At 35.9% G+C, this 18,369-nt stretch overlaps 1 protein-coding gene across 2 annotated transcripts in view; it reads left to right on the plus strand.

Moving 5' to 3' along the window:
• The first annotated feature begins 11,360 nt into the window (after positions 1-11,360).
• Positions 11,361-18,369, plus strand: part of PACSIN2 (protein kinase C and casein kinase substrate in neurons 2) — a 30,057-nt gene continuing 23,048 nt past the window's right edge. Inside the window, exons 1-3 of one of the 2 annotated variants that reach the window (XM_010002984.1) lie at positions 11,361-11,372; positions 12,155-12,156; positions 13,836-13,946. In XM_010002984.1, the coding sequence (XP_010001286.1) occupies positions 13,887-13,946 (60 nt within the window). In that variant the 5' untranslated portion in view covers positions 11,361-11,372; positions 12,155-12,156; positions 13,836-13,886. Of the gene's footprint in view, positions 11,373-12,154; positions 12,157-13,830; positions 13,947-18,369 lie in introns of those variants that run through there. The other variant, XM_010002983.1, reaches the window with a different exon arrangement.

The raw sequence follows: 18,369 nt of genomic DNA on the forward strand, positions 1-18,369 counted from the left end.
TAAAATCTGAATTAATCTTATTTAATCTGAAATATGAAATACTGTCACATGGTCTTTTCTAATGTTACAGTATAGCATTGAGTTTGAAACACTTGAACAGATCTTTTATTGTTCCTAAAATAATATTTGGTTATTTAAAGTACTGGAGAGAAGGGTAATCAAAGCTATGTGTGCCTGTTGGTGTTTTCTTTCTACATTTATGAATTGCATTTTGCAGGGGTCTGTAAATTCTGTAACAGCTCAGAAATGGCACTGCTGAAGAGATGCATGAAGTTTATATGACAGTGATCACAGCTGAAAATATTGCTTTTGAGTTGTAAGGCTAGCTTCATTACCAATTTTTACATTCATAGTGTTTTCCCCAAACCCTAAGCTACCTTTGAATGTGTTTTGAGAACTGAGGAATGTTGCATGATGATTTGACCCACTTTTTGTCAGCAGGGCTATGATAGGGGATAACAGCTGCAAAAGAATTGGTAGCAATTGAAACTGCTGATTTAGAGCTGTTTCACAATTCTAAACTAAGCCAACAATTACGGGGTGGTTATTTCGTTTTTGCTTTAGCAAGGTTTCCAGGGTGCAGTTCAGTACTAGCTTATGGTGGTCCCTTGAAGAAAACTATACTAACAAAACATTTCTGATCTTACGGATGTTATGGGATGTTTCTATTACTCTTGTGTGTTGAGTAGCTATCCTAGAAAGCTAGTGGTTTTGTCTAGTACAGAATAATCTGTTCAGCCCTAAGGAGTCCTATCTGGAAATGTGATGCCTCTGCATTGTTTTAAATTAAGTATAGTACAAGAGATTTGTGGTCTGAGAAACTTGAGTTATTTTACTAGATCTTGGAGCCTTTTCCTCTATTTAATCTTCAGTAATGTCCTTCTGATACACTAGATAGGAGGGCCTATTTTTTTTGTGTGTGCTTTCTCTTTCTCCATGGTAAGAAAAACATAATTTCCTAATTTGCTTTTTTCTTGCTTTTCTTGAATTAATACTTCAAGGTGCACAGGTGTGTCTGTGTCCACCCATGCAACAAGCTTTCTCTGCCCCCCATCTACTAGTTTCTGTGTCTCTCTAACAATAATAGAAGGTAGACTATGCTGACATGTTGTTAGTGTACATATTGACATTTTCTAACAGCGCTTTAGTCTTTGAAAACATCTGTTAGATACAGTCTCAGGGCTAGATTTTGTTCAAATGAGGTGTCAGAATTGGTTCTCTCCTGAAGTAAGGAACAGTAGCTCATTAATGTAACCTTCAGATTCAGAGAGACTAGCTCTCTGAAGAGAGACTTAACATCTGAAGTTAAGGGTTTAGATACTCTTCTACTGAATGCTCGTCAGTATTTCGTTAATATTACAGCCCCGTATTTCCTGAGATGGAAAAATACCGTTCTTGACTGTGCAACACCGAAACAATGCAGCTGTTTCCTAAGCAATGCATCTGGAAAATGCCTATGTGTTTCGCTGAGGTGTTTAAAAACACCATCCTCTGCTGAAGCCACTTGTGTGATTAAAAATACCTTCCTTTTATATGGGTTACCTGTGGTCTTTCCTAAATGTTACAGTAGACTGCAATATTAAACTTTATGGCTAGACAGCACCATTAGAAGTGTTTGACTGAAACCCCTCTGTTGGTTTGGGTGCTGCAGTGTGTGGAAAAAAAAAATGACCTTAGCTTGAGCTTTACGGAGTTTTCATCAGCCCACAGGAAATGATGAAGTATTGCACTGATGAGGGAATTTTGTTTGTGGAAATGAAGGTCAGGCAAAGTTGTACAGGTGTTGCAGCTATCCTTGCAGTTGTCTTGCTGAGCTCCATATATGGAAAAAATGCAAGTGAATTAGGGTATGTCTTTTAAGGTAAGTATTTTGCAAAAAGTGTATAGAATGACTTGCCAGACAGCTCTCATAGTTGTTTTTTTACTACCAGATTTCTACTGTACTGTGTCATAGCTAATATGAATGTATTTTTGGCCAACTGAATGTGTTATTTTGCAATGTTTGTCTCCATGTAAGAGAGTGTTTGATCATGTTTCTCAGCTCAGTTTGCTGTATGAAGCACATCTCTTTCTAGAATGGTTATTGTATTGCTTTTTATTTATGTACTTCTGTGGGGTTTTCTATTTTTGAGTACAGCAGTGTTCGTATTTTGTGGTACTTGTGTGGTCAGATAAATACTGTTGCACCTTTTTTTTTTTATCTTTAGAAGAAGCACTGCCCCAGACATGAAAATTTTGTGATGTTCTAGTTTGCTTCTTAGTTTTATGCCATTTTATAACAGCTGTATATGTGTCACTTTTCTCTGCAGCTAGTTGGTCAGTGCATCTGTAAATACTGTCTCATGTTTTCTCTGATGGAGAATATATCAGTACTGTTCCTCTTCACTATCCTTCCTGCACAGTTGTAAAATTCTGCTTTAACTAAATATTAAGTGTTTAGTGTTTATGTTTTAGGTATTTACTGTAAGATTTTGCTAAAATAAGTTTTCATTGTGAGTGTGTATGACTAGCCATCTAATTCTACTAACTCGAGGGTTATTTATTAGTTTTTAAAGTCTCTGGGCATTTAAAAGATTTCTTGCTAATTAAATGCTTACCAAGTATAATTTGAAAGTTGAAGGTATGTGGTGTTGTGTCCCCTTCTTGCTTCTTTGAAACAAACCTAAAGACATATTTATTTCAGTTCTATTTATTGGGGAAGTATGCCAAAATCTTAAGGTTAATTTCATTTTAGGAATCTTTGACAAGTCATGTGAATTAGTGGGTGATGTCACAGGCACTACAAAAATGAACATTAGGAAAGAGTGACCACTACTAATTAAATTGAATTATTAAATATTTTAATAACTGAAACTGAAATAATAGAAACCTGATTTAAAAAAAAATTAGTTTGATCTTTCAAATTGCCAAACAGTCCTGAATTCTTTAGGTGATTCTGACAAAATTTACTCAAAGCCAATTTTGATGTGCTTATTTTCTGCAGTGAATAAAATGTTAGTGTGGACTTTTCCTGGATCAGGAAGACCTGAGGCTCTTAAAGAAACAAGTCTTAAGGATTCTTTATTTAGAGGATGACCACTTGAAATTACACTAGATAGCATAATAGCTAGGTCTTATGGCTCTAGGTATGTTACAGTCCTTTTCCTGGATCTAAAATTCAAGAAGTGTGTCTTTAGAATGGGGATCTTCTTCTGTAATTAAAAAGTGTTTCAGGGTTTAAAATCTAAACCACAAGTGACCAGGAAGTCTGCTGTGAAATTGTTCTTACATTGCTTCTCTTTTGTGCATCTTGACAGACACAGGAGGATGTTTTACTTGTTTTCGTGTTTTATGCTTAGATTATGTACCTAATTTCAGTGAAGGATACTTCCTATTTGAGTATACTTTGTCCTGTATTTTCCCTTTTTTTGCATGAAGAATCTGCAGATAATACTCAGTGCTCAATAGGACAGCACACCTCCAAAGTTTGTTTAAAAAATTAAATATTAAGGCCAGGATCAGTTAGTCTCTGTGCTAAACAATTTAATACCATCTTAATCTTATCCATTACAGAACAATCTTGTGAGATACTTTAAAAAAAAAAAGCTTATAGTTTAGGGTTTTTCATGTGATTTAGCAACTACTTTTTTAAGTTGTTTTTGTATCAAGGTCACCTTGATCTTTGTTTCACATCTGTTGATTTTGCCTCCTGAAGTATCCTGAAGGAAATATTGTTAACAATTATTTAAATGGGGAGAATTAATTTGCCAAGAAGTGCTGTTGATCCAGGAAACAAGATAGAACTCCATGTAGTGTATCAAAACCAATCTAAATCGAAGCTACTAATTTTTAGACCATAGTGTACAAACAGATGAGGTGTTCTTGTTCTCCAGTAGGATGAAATGAAATAGATAAGCCTTTGACTCCTGGTAATTTCTGTAAGGAGTTCAGATTTCTCCTTAACAATTTTCAAAAATTTTAATGGTAATGCCAGAAGCCTATGTTGAATACTTTAGCCTAAAAAACAAGTGCTAAATAAGGGTTATATGAGATATTTTATTGAACATATTATAATGTCTGTTTAATACATATTAATTGTACCATTCCTAATATGTCATATATGCATTACGTACCCTGTTGAAGGAAATCATAGAAGAAAAGGCTTTGGTTGATAGATGCTCTAGATAAATTGACTCAGAACCCCTAATAGCTGTCTTGCAGGTTAATTTAAATGTGTAGCATAGCTTAGCATTGCTGTTTGTTTTTTAACACAGAACTAAGACTGACCTCTACATCTTGGTAATACTTTAAAAATGGTATCCCTATTCTCTGAGAACTTGAGAGTGTGGTTTTTAAAAAGGTACATTTCAGTGAAGTGATATACTAGGAAGGAACTTGCAGTGCATGTATTAAATAATTTGAGATGTATTCCCTATTAAGGACACAGTGAGTATCACACTGCATTCAGACAGTATGCTTTATTTGAAATTAAGAGCTCTGTCTTCCAAAAAGTAAAAGAAAATTAACAATTTTTAGTTAAGGATGCATAGGAAAGTGTCTTCATGTTGAAACACTTTGAGTAGTAATGTACTTTTAATGGCACTAAAATCAATGAAGCTTTCTTTAGCAACAAGAATGACTTCAATACGAGGTTGAAAAGGCAAAAGATTACTCCTTCCCTCTGCTTAGCACTCCATGTAATCTTTGCAGGCATTTTTCTGTTAACTTGTATGATGCTTAATACTCCATAACCTAGGATGCAGTGGTCAGTACAGAGAAAATGGGAGGCAGGGAAAAGAAACCCAAAACTGTACTTGAGAAATTCTAGCATGGTAAAATTTTTACTAAGGTAAATCCAAGTTTTTTTATTATTAAATGGTCATACTGTTGAGTCTGTATTTTGAAATCTCCCCTGCAGCACCTGGCCACTTGTGGAACTAAATTTGCAAATCTGGAGGGTTTTTTTCAGTGAGAGGCAGAAGAAAACTGGTTTTAATGAAAAAAAAAGCTGCCTTTTTTTGTCACTGAAATAATTTTAAGAGTTCTGAACTTAATCTTCACAAGTCTGCCTGAATAAACCTTAAGGTAGCCATTTGCATTTTTTCTTGGTATGAATCTTAATTGCTCAAACTTCTCTGTAATAAATTTTTCCTTTGACTTTCAAGCCTCAAAAAAAAAGATTGTCTTGGAAACTTCAAATTTAACCACTTAATGTTGTGTAGTGGTGGTCATTTAAAGTGAATCAAAATTTCTTGACTAAATACAACAGAAGCATGTTAAACAATTAAGTCTTTTATCAGTTCTGGATATTTTAAAGCTAAAACCTAATGATAAGTTAATTTCCATGCAGGTTGGTACTAGGAATTCAAAGTAAAGCTTTTCAGTGTTAGCATGCTCTATGTCATATTTGATTGATGTACAGCAGGAGCTTTTTAATTATGCTATCCAGCTTTGAGCAGTGTGTTGTAAATTCAAGTGCTGTTTGCATCTGCACAACTGGCTATTTTTTTCTTGCATAGTTTATTCTGGTTACTGCATCATACCTCCAGCTAGGCAAAAAAGTATAATCTTAGCATGTTAAGGTTTGGTTTAAGTATACACAAATATTTTAAAGCTCCCCACGCAGCTGTGTATCAGCTTTGTCTTTAGCTGGTTTAGCTCTGCCATTTAAAGCTCGTAGCTTGCAGCGTTAAACATTTCCTGTGGTCAGTGTCCATTTTACTTAATAACAGAAAGCTCTGCAAAGCCTCTGAAGGCAATTAATAACCTTACTGGTTAGAACAAAAAAATGCATAACAAAAATAATAACACCTACGTGGACTGGCTTGTCAGGCAGAGAAGTAAAAATTATGTTTCTCTAGAGACAGTATTTTGCTATTTGAGGCATCTCCTGGCTAGCTGGAAAAATGCAGAGGGAGGTTATGCTGGCAGCATGTAGGAGCTCATAAGGACAGCTAGGTCTTGAATCTATGAAAAACCCAGCATGTCTGATAGCAAATTAAGGGGAAGGAGATGAGAGGTAGTTCTCTGACAGCTACATTGCTCTGCCATTGCTGCTCATGCCAGCAGTAAAGGCAGGCAATTCTGAGAAAATTCCCTGAGAATCTTGAAGGGTTCAGTTATTTTGTCTTTGAATATAAAACCAGTTATAAACAGTGGCTCATAACTTGGGTTTATCTTTGCTAGAGCATGAGAGTGAGATGATACTTGCATATATATGAAATATAACGTGCAGTTAAGAGTCTTGTTTGACAATGTTTGAATCGTTATGTTGCGTTTTAGAGATGCATTTGAGTGCTGTGTGTTACACAAAGATGATCAAGTTTAACCTGTAATTTTAAGTTTATTTAATAAAATATTGAAACTGTGGTTAATAATGTCATGACTAAACCAGCTGTTCTTATTACTTACATTATACATTGTCAATTTTATACATTGTAAAATTTTAGTCACGCAGTGTTGATGTGCCCAAAGGGTTTAATTTGAAACAATCTTCTCACTATGGTTGGGTGGGGTTTTTTACATGTGCGAAGTATAAAGGAAATTTTAACTTCATTAGTGATCTGATGTGTGCTTGAATGTGTGTTCATTGCTTGCATATTTAGGCAGTGGATTAATGCTACGTTCAGTGGTTTTCTATTGCATGTTACACATAGAGCATTTAACAAACATGAGTGAATGTAATCCGAGGAAGTGGTTGGGAACTAAGCAGCCTTGACTCAGAGTTAATTGGTATTTAACACCTGCTCCTGATTGCTGACTGGAGAATGGGGAAGGGGCATGACCCTTAAGCAACTGCATACCTGCAGAAGCTCTTTCTCACTGCTGTCCTCTGGCCAGACTGATGCCAGGCTGCTCCCTGCTCCCTCCACTGTCCTTCCCCTGGTGGCTCACACCATCCCTCCCAGTTCCTGCCAGCTTCTGGGTGCTTCTTGCTCTTTTTCCTGCCACCTGTTGGCCACAGAAGTGCAAAGAATCTCTTGTTCCTCTTACTTAAGGTCATGAATGTCTAGTATGAGCTAGTAGCTTCTTAAAATTTAATGTAATTTTATGTTGTTTGCTAACTGAAAAATGTCTAGGTGGCAAAATACTGAGGTATTCAAAATCGAAAATATAAGAATAAATATTGCCTCCAGTCTCAGAGGAGTATGCCTAATAGGAAATACGTTTACGCAGTGTGTAACGACATGCAATTTCAAGATTCCTTCCTTTAGTGCTCAGGAGGTAGGGTTTGCCAGATGAGTTACTGTCAACTTCTTTCAGAAGATCATTTGGTGTGTAGCTCTGCTAACTAACATACCAGCTGAATTCCCAGGAAGTAGTGATTCGACTTCTTCTTATGGACTTTCCTCTGGTATTTCTTGCTGTAGTTATTTTCTTGGTGGAGCCCTAGGGATTTTCTTAAATCTCTGTGAAAGCGGGTGCTGTTCTTATTTTACAGAATGAAGAATAAGAATTAGGCCAAAGTCATTGATTTGACACTCTACCTTCCTAAATTCTAAGACCAGACTTCTATTTATAATATGCCATCATGTCTACTAACTGTAATTAGAAGAGTTCACAGCACTGAACAGTTGTGAATAAACATGGTTTGATGTGCTTGTTCTCTGCACCCAGAGGCTAGAATTCCTTGGTGTGTAAACCAAAGTGACCCTTTTTTCTGTAGCTACTTGTCCTATTAATTTATCATTTTTCAGTGTTGATTGCTATGATTCTTAACAGGTTTTGGTACATGATCTCACAATATTGCTAAAGAAGCTATGTTGCTTTTTTTCCCTCTGTAAATGCTAAGCAAGTTGCAACCCTGAAAAAGCTGAAACTCTTATAGCAATTTATTTGGACAGAGTAGAGGATGAAGCAATATCTAAATTGCTTTATTTAACCAGGGAATACAAGAGACAGCATATTCATGGTAGCTACACTTGATAGCAAGAATAGTGCCAGAATAGTGTGCACTTAAAGCATAGAATATTTGTTTCCATGTAATGAAGTCCTGTTTACTTGCTTATTCTTTGTGGAACAAAATCTGAGACTTCAATGAGTAGCAAGGAAAAATACTGTACCTGAAGGTTTTTATGAGCAGCTAATCCAAGTTGAGTGGTGTTCTTGTATGTAAGTATTTCACTCCCTAGTCATGAAACTCAAAATCCTGCTGAGTCAGATCAATAGTGCAAGTCCTGTCGGTTCAAAAGTGAATTTAAAAGGTAATATGACCAGGTACTTTTTCTCTTCTAGAGGCTGGTAGACTGTCTTTGTCTAAGCTTGCTTTTGTAGGCTCCTTCAAGACAACACAAGGATAATACTAATAGTTGAAGAAACAGTTTGGTTTATTTTTTTGTCTCATCTTGTGAACAGTTAAACACTGAAATAGATTGCACAGAGAGGTTGTGCAGTCTCCATCCCTGGAGGTTTTCAAGACCTGACTGTATATACCCATGAGCAACCTGGGATGGTCCTGCTGGAATGATTGTCATTCTGTATTTCTGAGCTTTTTCTCTGTTGTGGATCAATTTGTCACCTAGAGCCACGGTACTAACCTTGCTTTAAAGCAGGCTATCATACATGAGAAAGTATTTGGAAGAGATGACTATTATGTCATGTTGGCAGTGAACAGTTGTTCATTCTTTCTGTTCTAGAAATGTTGAAGATCTGGAAAAAGGCATAAGGAGTCATGTCTCCTGTTTGCTATCTGCGAAGGGTTTATTGGGTCTACAAGACAAGGCTGTGTGGTACTGCCTTCAGGTTTCAAGTATTTGAAATAGTGTTTTGTCCACAGGCGTTCTTTGTGTTGGAATATCAGACTCTGAAGCTCTTATTTTTCATTGTAGGATTCATTAAGCCACACTGAGACCTTAGTTTCTTTTTAGTTTTTAATACTATCTTTTTTTAATTATAGTGAAGTATCTAATAAATATAAACAATCTTCCATGGCAGTTCAGAATGTTAAAATCTATCTTTCAACAAACAATGCTACCTGTTTCACAGTAAGGGTTTGTTAAAATAATCTGTTACTGGGAGCTGGAGGGATAAATTGAACAGTGTTTTAACTGTGGGTTTTGTTTTTTTTCCCCTCTTCCTGTTGAAAAACGCCTTAAGAGAAGCTTTGGGTTTCACTAGATTATTTTAGCATCTTAGAAGTCTGGATTTGTTTCACAGATTTTTGCAAGTTGTATGTTGTGCTAATCTCTACCACCTGATACATGAAGTAAAAGGAAGTAAAAAAAAAATAGTCAAGTACTCCAATATGAATGAAGCAAGGGTTTCTGTAAATTGCTTTCAAGGTAACAGCATCAAAAACAACCTCTGGAGAGTACAGGCAGCATAATCTATTTGGATGTTTTTGTGTGTGATATCTGAAGGTCTGCTTGCTCATTAATATTTTAGAAAATCCTCATGTATTAAGCTTTTAGGATATTTGTATCAATTCTTTTTACGTTGTAAAGCACTAGCACTAGAGAAGAAATTCAAGGTCTTTAGCATATAGTGTTGCTAGAATGTTCTTTTAAGAGGAAGCTTTTTAAAAGTCTCATTTATTTGTTAGTTGCCTTGTGTCTAAGATGAAGGTATTTACTAGAATTGCTTAAAAATCACTTTTGAAGCTTGAACCTTTACTGTTTGCACCATTTCTGTAGCTATTACAGTATGTACTATTTAGCATATAGTTACTTTTTGCAGTTGGATTTAGTTGGGGATTTTTTTCCCCGTATAAGTTCTCTTAGCTAATGTGTGCTTCGACTTTTTATGATAAAAGTCAACAAGGGCTCTGAACTGGTAAGGTTTTCTCTGTGCTGCATCACATTTGGTGGTTTTATGTGCCTGTGGTGCCACAGGTAAAAACTTGGTTTAGAACCTTTGGACTTGATTAATAAAATACTGAGATTTTGGGTTTTAATGGAAATTCTGAAGTTCTTTGACACAGGGGAAGACAATATCCTAAGAAGTATGAAAGTTATGAGATGTATTTTATGTTGGCCGAGAGCATGCTGAAGAAAAGGCACAGAAGGTGGTTTATATTCAGTGAAGATCTTTAGTCTGCATTGAGGAAAATGAGGTTTGCACCTTTGCCTTCCTTACCTTTGTGCTTCCATAACTTTTAAATCAATTGGTCAGTTTCAGACAACTGTTAAAGAAGAGAAAGAGAGAGATACACATTCTTAATCAGTTTTGTGAAAATTGGCAGTTGGGTAGAGAAACCTGAACTGATGTACCTGTTCAATAAAAATTTAATGTGAGCTCAGTAATAATCTCTTGTATTTGGTGAGCTGGTTTATCAGTCAGTGTGAAGGTTGGTGGAAACTGCTAGAGCACTGTGCTACTGCTTGCTCAGCAAGTAGGGGGACAAGAAGAAGGCCATGTAGGTGCTTCTGAAGACTTAAGAGTTGGAGAATGAGAAGATAAAGGCTAGAGGGAATGAAGCCAAGCTGTTGTGGGAATATAGGAACTGGGTGCATGCACTGTGCTTTCCTATGGGTTTATTGGTCTGTTGCAATCTGCCTGACCAAAGAACCCCTAACTTTTGAGAGATGCAGGTGGTGATTTGTGAAGAACCTGTGCAGACCTCATCTCTTCTGTTGTCTTGATGTAATTTTTCCAGATTTTATACTGACAGCCTTAGTTGTTCATAGGTTTACTTTTTATAGTGAAATGGAAGACTCTGCAAATCAAAGTGCAGTGAACTTTCATAATGAAATCTCTGCAAATTCACTTGAAGGATGGGGGAACCAAACCCTAACAAAATATGTGCTAAAGGACTGGCTGCTGTAATAGCTCTATTTCATGAGGGTAGCATGACTCATACTGCTTAATGTTCCTATCTAGTATTCAGTTTATTTTTAAGTAGTGCTGTACAAATAGTGTTTTTCTGTGCCAGTTGTTGCTATGACTTCATAATATTTCCCTAAATACGCTTGCTCATACTTTCTCACAGCATAGTATTTGGCATATAAAAACATTAAATCCATCAGAATTTCCTGAGTGCTGATAATTTTCATGCTTTTATGGAAAAAAAAGGACAGTTCTGTGTATTATGTAGTTCTAGTTGAGGAGGAATTAAAGTTTTGTTTTGTTAAAAAAGTAAGTCCCCACAACCTGTTCCCTCATTTAAGAAAATGTTTCTCTGTTTCAGCCTTCCCAATTTTTCCATGTAGCTTTTTGGATTAAATTTCCAGTATTGGTGTAGTTTAGGCTATTTTGATAAATGTTGGCAAATGCTTTATTACTATGTCAGAATACTTTTACTGTCTTTTCTTTTTGTAATTGTAGGGGAAAAAAATACTTCTTTGTGTGGCTTGAGAGGGCGGGATGGGGTGAGTTGTTGAAATGTTAGGTTTATATGTTTGCGTAAGGGTTTCTTTTTCCAAGACACTGAACTCTACACTTGTCTGCCTGATATAGTCCAAATGGCAGTAAATGCTTTGAAAGGTCTTGGAATACTACAGAAAAACAACTATGACCCTTCCCAAGAACATTTGGAATCTTGTTCCTTCCCTGGTTGTGCATGGCATGCCTGGGCCACGTGCTTGCTTCAGTTGCTTGCTTGGTTTTAGAGTAATGTCAGTGTTAGTGCTGCCCTAATGGGAAAAATGCAAGAGGACACAAACAGTTGTCAGAATCTAGCAAGCAATATTTATTGATCTAACAAATTGTCTTTAAACTTTGAGCCTCCCTTTGGTCAGATAAAATAATACCAGAAATTATGGTTAAAGATACCACTGCGTAACCTTGTGAAAACTTCAAAACAAACATAGTCTTAGAAAAAGCTGTTTCACATCACACTCTTCTTTTGAGTTTGTCCCAACTAGTGTCAATGTAAGTTCCATGTAAGTTGTGCTACTAAGGAACTGACAACTGAATAGTTTCAAAGCACTTTTCCCTCTCGTTTCCGTAAAATCACAGGTGGAAAAGTGGGTTTCTTGGTAGTTGCTAGTAATGTGACAATTTGAAGATTGTGACACTAACATGTAGAAATATTTTGTCTCAATATATCATATTCCATTTTGCAGACAGCTTCCTGTGTTTTTGGCTATCTTTTAAAAATATAAAAATTTATTTTTCTGTTGCAGTTTTCAGTTCTGTATTCAGTGTTAAGGTTATTTAGGTTTTCTGTGAATTGCATTATGCAAATGAATTGAATGAAAACCTGTACAGGAGAAACAGCTTGTATTCCCAGCCAAAGCAGTTCTTCGTTCTGTTAGTGTGTAACTGTCCAAATTCATTTCGGTAGCTAGTTTTTGTTATGATCAAGTGATGTATACCTGCCTCTGTGGCACAGTTAGTTTTTGAAGAATCAAAAAAAAAGTGAATTTAGTGTTGAATTCTCCTTGGCCTTGGAGGCTTTTAAGCCTTTTTCTCTCAGCAAGTCATAACCACTAGGTTGCAAGGTAGGCCAGGTTTCTAGGCATTTTCTACTCTTCCTTTTGCAGTGGCCCTATTAATTTTAAGGGAAGCAAAATTAACAGGGCAACAGAGAAGCAGCTTCACCTTGTAGTCTACTGATTCACACTAGAAGGGAAGGTAAAGATCTGTTTACCAAAATGTAGCCCTGGCATTGGTTGTAGGCAAACTTGATAGGAGAAATCTATAAACAGAACTTGATTAAGTATCTGTAGAGATTAGCATGTGTGTTGTGGGAGGGAACTGTTTCCTTCCTTTCCTACCTCTTGGTCTCCACCCTGCAAACCACGCTTGTGGATGTGAATGCCTGAATTTTTGCCTCAGTACTGTGTTTGATACTTATCTTAAATGTTAGCTTATGGTAACCGTAAAATTTTTCATACTCGGTGCTTTATAAACAGTCACTTCCTTCAATGAGGGTAGGTAATTTTTTTCTTCCATGCAGCTGTGTCTGTATTAGTGAGAATGCCTGAACTGTTGAAGTAATGACTTACTTCTAATAAAGATCAGAATTTAGAATTGTTAATTTTGTTTGTGTTGTTGAAAGAAGACAATGAATTGGTACGGTAACGTATCACAAATAAAATGCAGTAAAAATAAGTGTGGGAGTTTCAACTTCTAGGTAAAGTAGTTGTCAGGAGACAACTTGTTCAAGGAGACCATTCATCATGGAACCTATAACCTTTTAGTACCTTTTTGGTACATGTGGAACAGTAGATACGTGCATCATAGCGTTGTTTAGAATCTGTTATCTGCTTTAAAATGTGCAAGAGTGGTGGCAAGAAAATAACAAGTAGCCCAGGTAGTTCCTAGCTCAGTAAGAGATCTAGTCACAGCTGGCTGGGTGAGATAACTGAGGCTGTCTGAATGTCATAAACTGTACTAAGACTTCTGGGAAGGAGGCTGGTGTTGTCTTCTGTGTTTTACTTACATAGCTGCAATGGTCTTTGTGTTGTTTTTACTGTACATTGATGCTGCGGAAGCTCTTTTACATTGTGGATGCCTTTGACTTTCAAGTAAATGACTTGAATCTAAAATTCTTACAGAAATAAAACTTTTCATCCTGAAAAGGTTTATTTCTTTTCCTTTGTTTTGACCTTAAGTATTCCCAGCGGGTTTCATTATATAATACAGATTTCCAGCGAAAAATTAATCGGAAGCAATGCAGCTCATTCTATCAGTAGCGAAGATCAATTGATTTGTTTCCTATTGAGTAAGCATCATGCTGCTCAATCTTTTCTATTAGTTATAGTAGGAAATTTTATGATTAAACAAAAATACAAGAGTTGGGTGAAACTTAATATAGGCAGATGAATTGAACACGCTTCCTTACTTGCTCCCTGTAGTTACCTTGGGTTTTTTTGGCATCCCTAGTATCAAATAATTGAAGGGTGTTACTTCATTTGTCTTTTGATAACAGTTTTTCATAATGCTCATAAATATTTTATTGTATCTTTTTACAGATTCTGAAGGTGTTTAAGCTCTGAGTCCTTACAAGTTCTTCATACATAGAAATGTCTGGCTCATATGATGATTCAGTTGGAGTAGAAGTTTCAAGTGATAGCTTCTGGGAGGTAATACAAATGTTTTATCACAACATTTTGTTTTTACTTTTTACTCTTGCTATATTAAAATCCGATTATTGTACATTGTAAGCTGTGCAGAGAGCTGCGATACAAGATGTCTGTGCTTATTGTGATCTGCAGAAAAAGCCTTCAGGGTAGGAATGACCTTTTAGATTTTGGCCTAGTTCTGTCAAGGAATTTTAGCTGGCACAAACTTCAGAATCATCCATTTGGGTAAAAGAAGCAATTAAGAATTGAACCTTTGTCAAATTTTAGTGCTGAACAGGGGTGTGGGTGCATAGCTTTGAAAATTCCCAACAGGGTTGAGTGATCAGTATTAAATCTAAAGTAACTGCCTAAAGGCTACTTTAAGTGTACATAAATTACCAATGTGAGAGTGTGTAAATGTACTGCATATCTCCTGTTTCTGTCTATATATAAAAATAAACTTTTTTGAGAGAAGTTACTGTATGCTTATATCAAGGTAAGAGCATGCATTCATAAAGATAATACAAAGCACATTGGGCAATGTGAATTACTGCTCTTACAAATATGAAGAAGGTAATTTCCTTAAGGTTTAAAGAGAGTAAACTTCATAAAGCAAAAGCATTTTACAAAAAAAAAATCTTGCAAGAAAAAGAGAGGTTTGACAGTGTCAATGCCAACATAAGTAGAGATAAGGACACTGTCCAGACATACTGTACTCAGTGGGCCAAATTCCCACCATGTGACTGGGAGGTCTTCAGAGCTGAACTATAGCAAACATGAAAATAGCTAGTGGGTAAATAGCTGAGTACTTCTGTTACCAGAAACTACGTGAGACAGCTTGGTTTTGGTGACATAACATTGTGCTTCCTTTTAAATGAAAGTTTTTCTAAACTACTAACCTGCATTCCTTGTGAAGGCATAATGCAGTTTTATGCAGATCTCCCATAGTTTTTCAGTACACTATCTAGAAGACAGTGAGGATCTTGTTTAGTAGACAGCTGTCATTTTTTTGAGGAGATGTATTTACTATTACCTTAAATGTGTCTATCTTATTTATAAAGAGGTGGTTTTAAAATTACTGGATTCTAAGTCTTAAGCCTTTTTGTTGTGAGGATATTTTGTAGCATGACTGCAGAGAGGATGTGGGAGCTCTACTCTCAGAGGTTTGGATATAGTCCTGAGCAACCTCATCTTGTCAGACCTGCTTTGAGCAAGTATTGGACTAGGTAATCTCCAGAGGTTCCTTGCAATCCTCAGTCATTCTGTGTTTTTTATTTTATGTTGAGGCAACTTCCAGGGCAGACTTCCTTAGTGGAAGTGTTTCAAAATAAGGAGGCAGTCAGCAAAAGAGAATCCTGGACCAAAGGGGATTTTTTTGGGCGTCCTATACTTAGCAGGAGAACATGACTTCTGGCAGGCTATTCTGTACCAAGATGATGTTTTCCATCATGTAATTACATCTGCAAGCATAGAAGATGAACAAAAGAGAATGGGAATTCTTTGAACTATAGTGATAGTTTGCAGAAGTGTGAACTCAAGTATTTAATATTAAGGATGATAGATGATCAGAAATAGCAACTAGCCTAAGCTAGGACCTTTACTAAGCATGGCTTAAAGTTTAGTATTTGACAGTTACTAGAGGTGGGCTAAAGGTGTTCTTTGTGTTTGTGCAATTGGTGACTTTATATGATTTTGTAAACATTACATCTTAATCTTTCTAGATAGGACTTTTGGACTTTGCTATGTATTCCTTCCAAAAGCTCAGCACTGCTTTCTGTTTCATAAGCAATGTCAGTATGCTAATGTTTAATGCATGACTATATCTTTATCCTTTTATTAAAAAAGAAGTTAGACTTCACTATTGCAATACATTACTTTATTTAGAGAATTAATTCTTTACTCTTTTTCATTTTTGGTGTATAACCACAAGATAAGCTATGTTAAAATGGTCAAGAGAAAAAATTCAGATTGAATAATTAGCTTATTTTTTTCTGAAAGTTTGAGTACATTAGGCTGGAAAAGTAGTATATTCTGAGAGTTGACAAAGGCTAACTAAAACAAGTATGCATGTTGTTTCAACAGGAAAGCTAGCATTGTTTAGGTCATATTAACTAATAATATGCTAAAATCAGTGAAAAGTAATATTAAAAACTGAAGATGAAATTATATTCTCATGGAATGGATTCAGTTAATTAAAAATTTCAGGGACTCACTCTTCAGGGAGTGAAACAGGGATTTGGCTGCAGTAAAAGATGAATCTCGATAATAAGTTGATGATTTTGTTACTGAAGTGACTTTAAGGATGTCCAAAATATTAAGTTTTTTCTGAAAGCAAAATTGGACTCATACTTTTGACCATATTAAAAAAATAAATCCTCTATTTCCTTGTACTAAGCTTTTGACAGTTTAGCAATTAAAAAGGGAATATTTCACTGAATTTTTGAGTTTTGAATTATGCAGGAAACACTACTTTTGCTGTTCCTCTGCTTTGTGCTGTTTGATTCTTAGGGCAAACAGGTAAGTTCTGGGGTTTTGTGGCTAAGAATACTGATTCCTTAAAAAAATAATGCAGACAGTGTGTTCTTAGTATGAATGTAAAGGTCTTCTCTTTATTTTAGCAGTATGACTAAGGGCTTGAAATTTCAGTATGTTGAAACTAAAAGGTATTTGAGTTTTATAATGTATTAGTGCTTAAATATCAACATAGACATTTCTGTTGTGGCTAAAAAGGAAGGTAAAAATACTGACAAAGGATAGGTTAGAGAGTTTGAAAGCAGGTTATCATGAAGTGCTGTATGTGTAGCTGAAAGACTGTAATAGGAATGCCTCAGTGTGTATGTAACTGCATGAAAAATGTGTGGTCTGACATCTGTGGCACATGCTGCAGGGGTGGAACTTTTATGGATACACTAATGTACTTTGAACATGAAAAAAGACTAGCCTGACTTGAATGAAAAATGATTTTATAGTAATGCTGAACTGTTAACAGGAAGGATTGACATAGTAGTGAAATTTTACCTGCATGCATGCTGTTCTTGATAAATATACAGTCTGTTTAGTTTGAGAGAATAAACACTGTTACAAAGCTGTTTTAATAGAAACCACATAAACTTCCTCTCAATGGAAAACAGAGTATGTTAAGCAAAGAATCTGCAGTTTCTTTGCACGCTGATACGTGTCATAGGATGACTCTGTATTACTGGGTATTAAACTACTTGGAAGACCAGTGGTCTTGGCAATACCCTGTTACAGTGAGGAATGTAAATAATGTGGAACTTAAGTTTTGATTGACAGCCTTTATAGTTTGCATGTGGCTTCACATGGCAGGGAAGGTGAGGTTTGAACATAAAGCTTGGACTAAAGCACAACGTAAGGGAAAGTGGTTAAGTACCAAAAGCTGTGTGGGCCACTGCAGTGTAACCTTGCTATGAATATTTGAGTGATTGCTTTTGTCCAGGAATAGTTTTCTTGTGACCTCTGCTCTTGTCTTCTCTGCATTTTGGTGATGGTAACTGCATTTTGACATGCATACGTGATACTAGCCTGGAATGTATTTTGGTTAGTATATACTTCTGATTACTTGAGTGAATAATTAAGGTATCCAGCAGTCTACTTAGGCCAAGTAATACCTTGGAAGAACGTACTATTGGACTTCAAAGCTTGCCTTTCTACAGAGAAGTCTGACAAAACACTAAGATAGAAATTATCCTTCAGATCAAGAGTTAAGGGGCTGAGGAGGTTTGCCAGGTTTTTGCTGTTGGTAGGACATAAGCTAAAGTAAACTAAGTTATTTGCAAGCCTTAAACTTAATAGTAAGTCTTCAGTGTTAAGTGACACGCAGAAACTAACAGCAACTTAATTACCAAACTCTTGTTTAAGTACTTCTAGTTTAGAGCTCTATTTCCAAACTAAATTTGACTGAAATCTAAAACTTATCCTTTTTTGGTATGCTCTGAATCAGTTATTTTGTTTCTGAAGATGGCAATATTGAATTCTAGTCTTAATATTTATCAAAACAGGCAACTAAACTGCTTTAATCAATGTGTTTTGTCTGACTGGATTAGAAAAGATGTGGTATCTCTGGAATGCCAGCCTCAGTACTTGATGCCTCAACTAACAAGAAATAAAGAACTCTTAATTTGGAAGTAGTATTGTTACCACAGGTTTTGTCATTTGCACCCTTTCATTGGAAATCTTTGAGATATTTGACAGGATAGGTCATTAAAATTGGTTTTTAAGGACAGCCTGCAGTTTGTTAAAAGCCACTTTGCTGCTACAGTTGAAAGCAGTGAATCTATTTAAACTCAGCCATGGCACAGAAGAGACAGTCTGGCAGGGTGAGCTTTTAAGTTTGTTCCCTCACAGTCCAAAATAGCTCAAATTTATTTACTGTTGGAGTATGCTGCAAAGCCCTTTTCATTCTTGAAAGAAAATTAGGAAAGAG

The sequence above is a fragment of the Chaetura pelagica genome, unplaced genomic scaffold (genome assembly GCF_000747805.2).
Source record: "Chaetura pelagica isolate M959 unplaced genomic scaffold, ChaPel_1.0 scaffold117, whole genome shotgun sequence".
Classification (NCBI taxonomy): Eukaryota; Metazoa; Chordata; class Aves; order Apodiformes; family Apodidae; genus Chaetura; species Chaetura pelagica.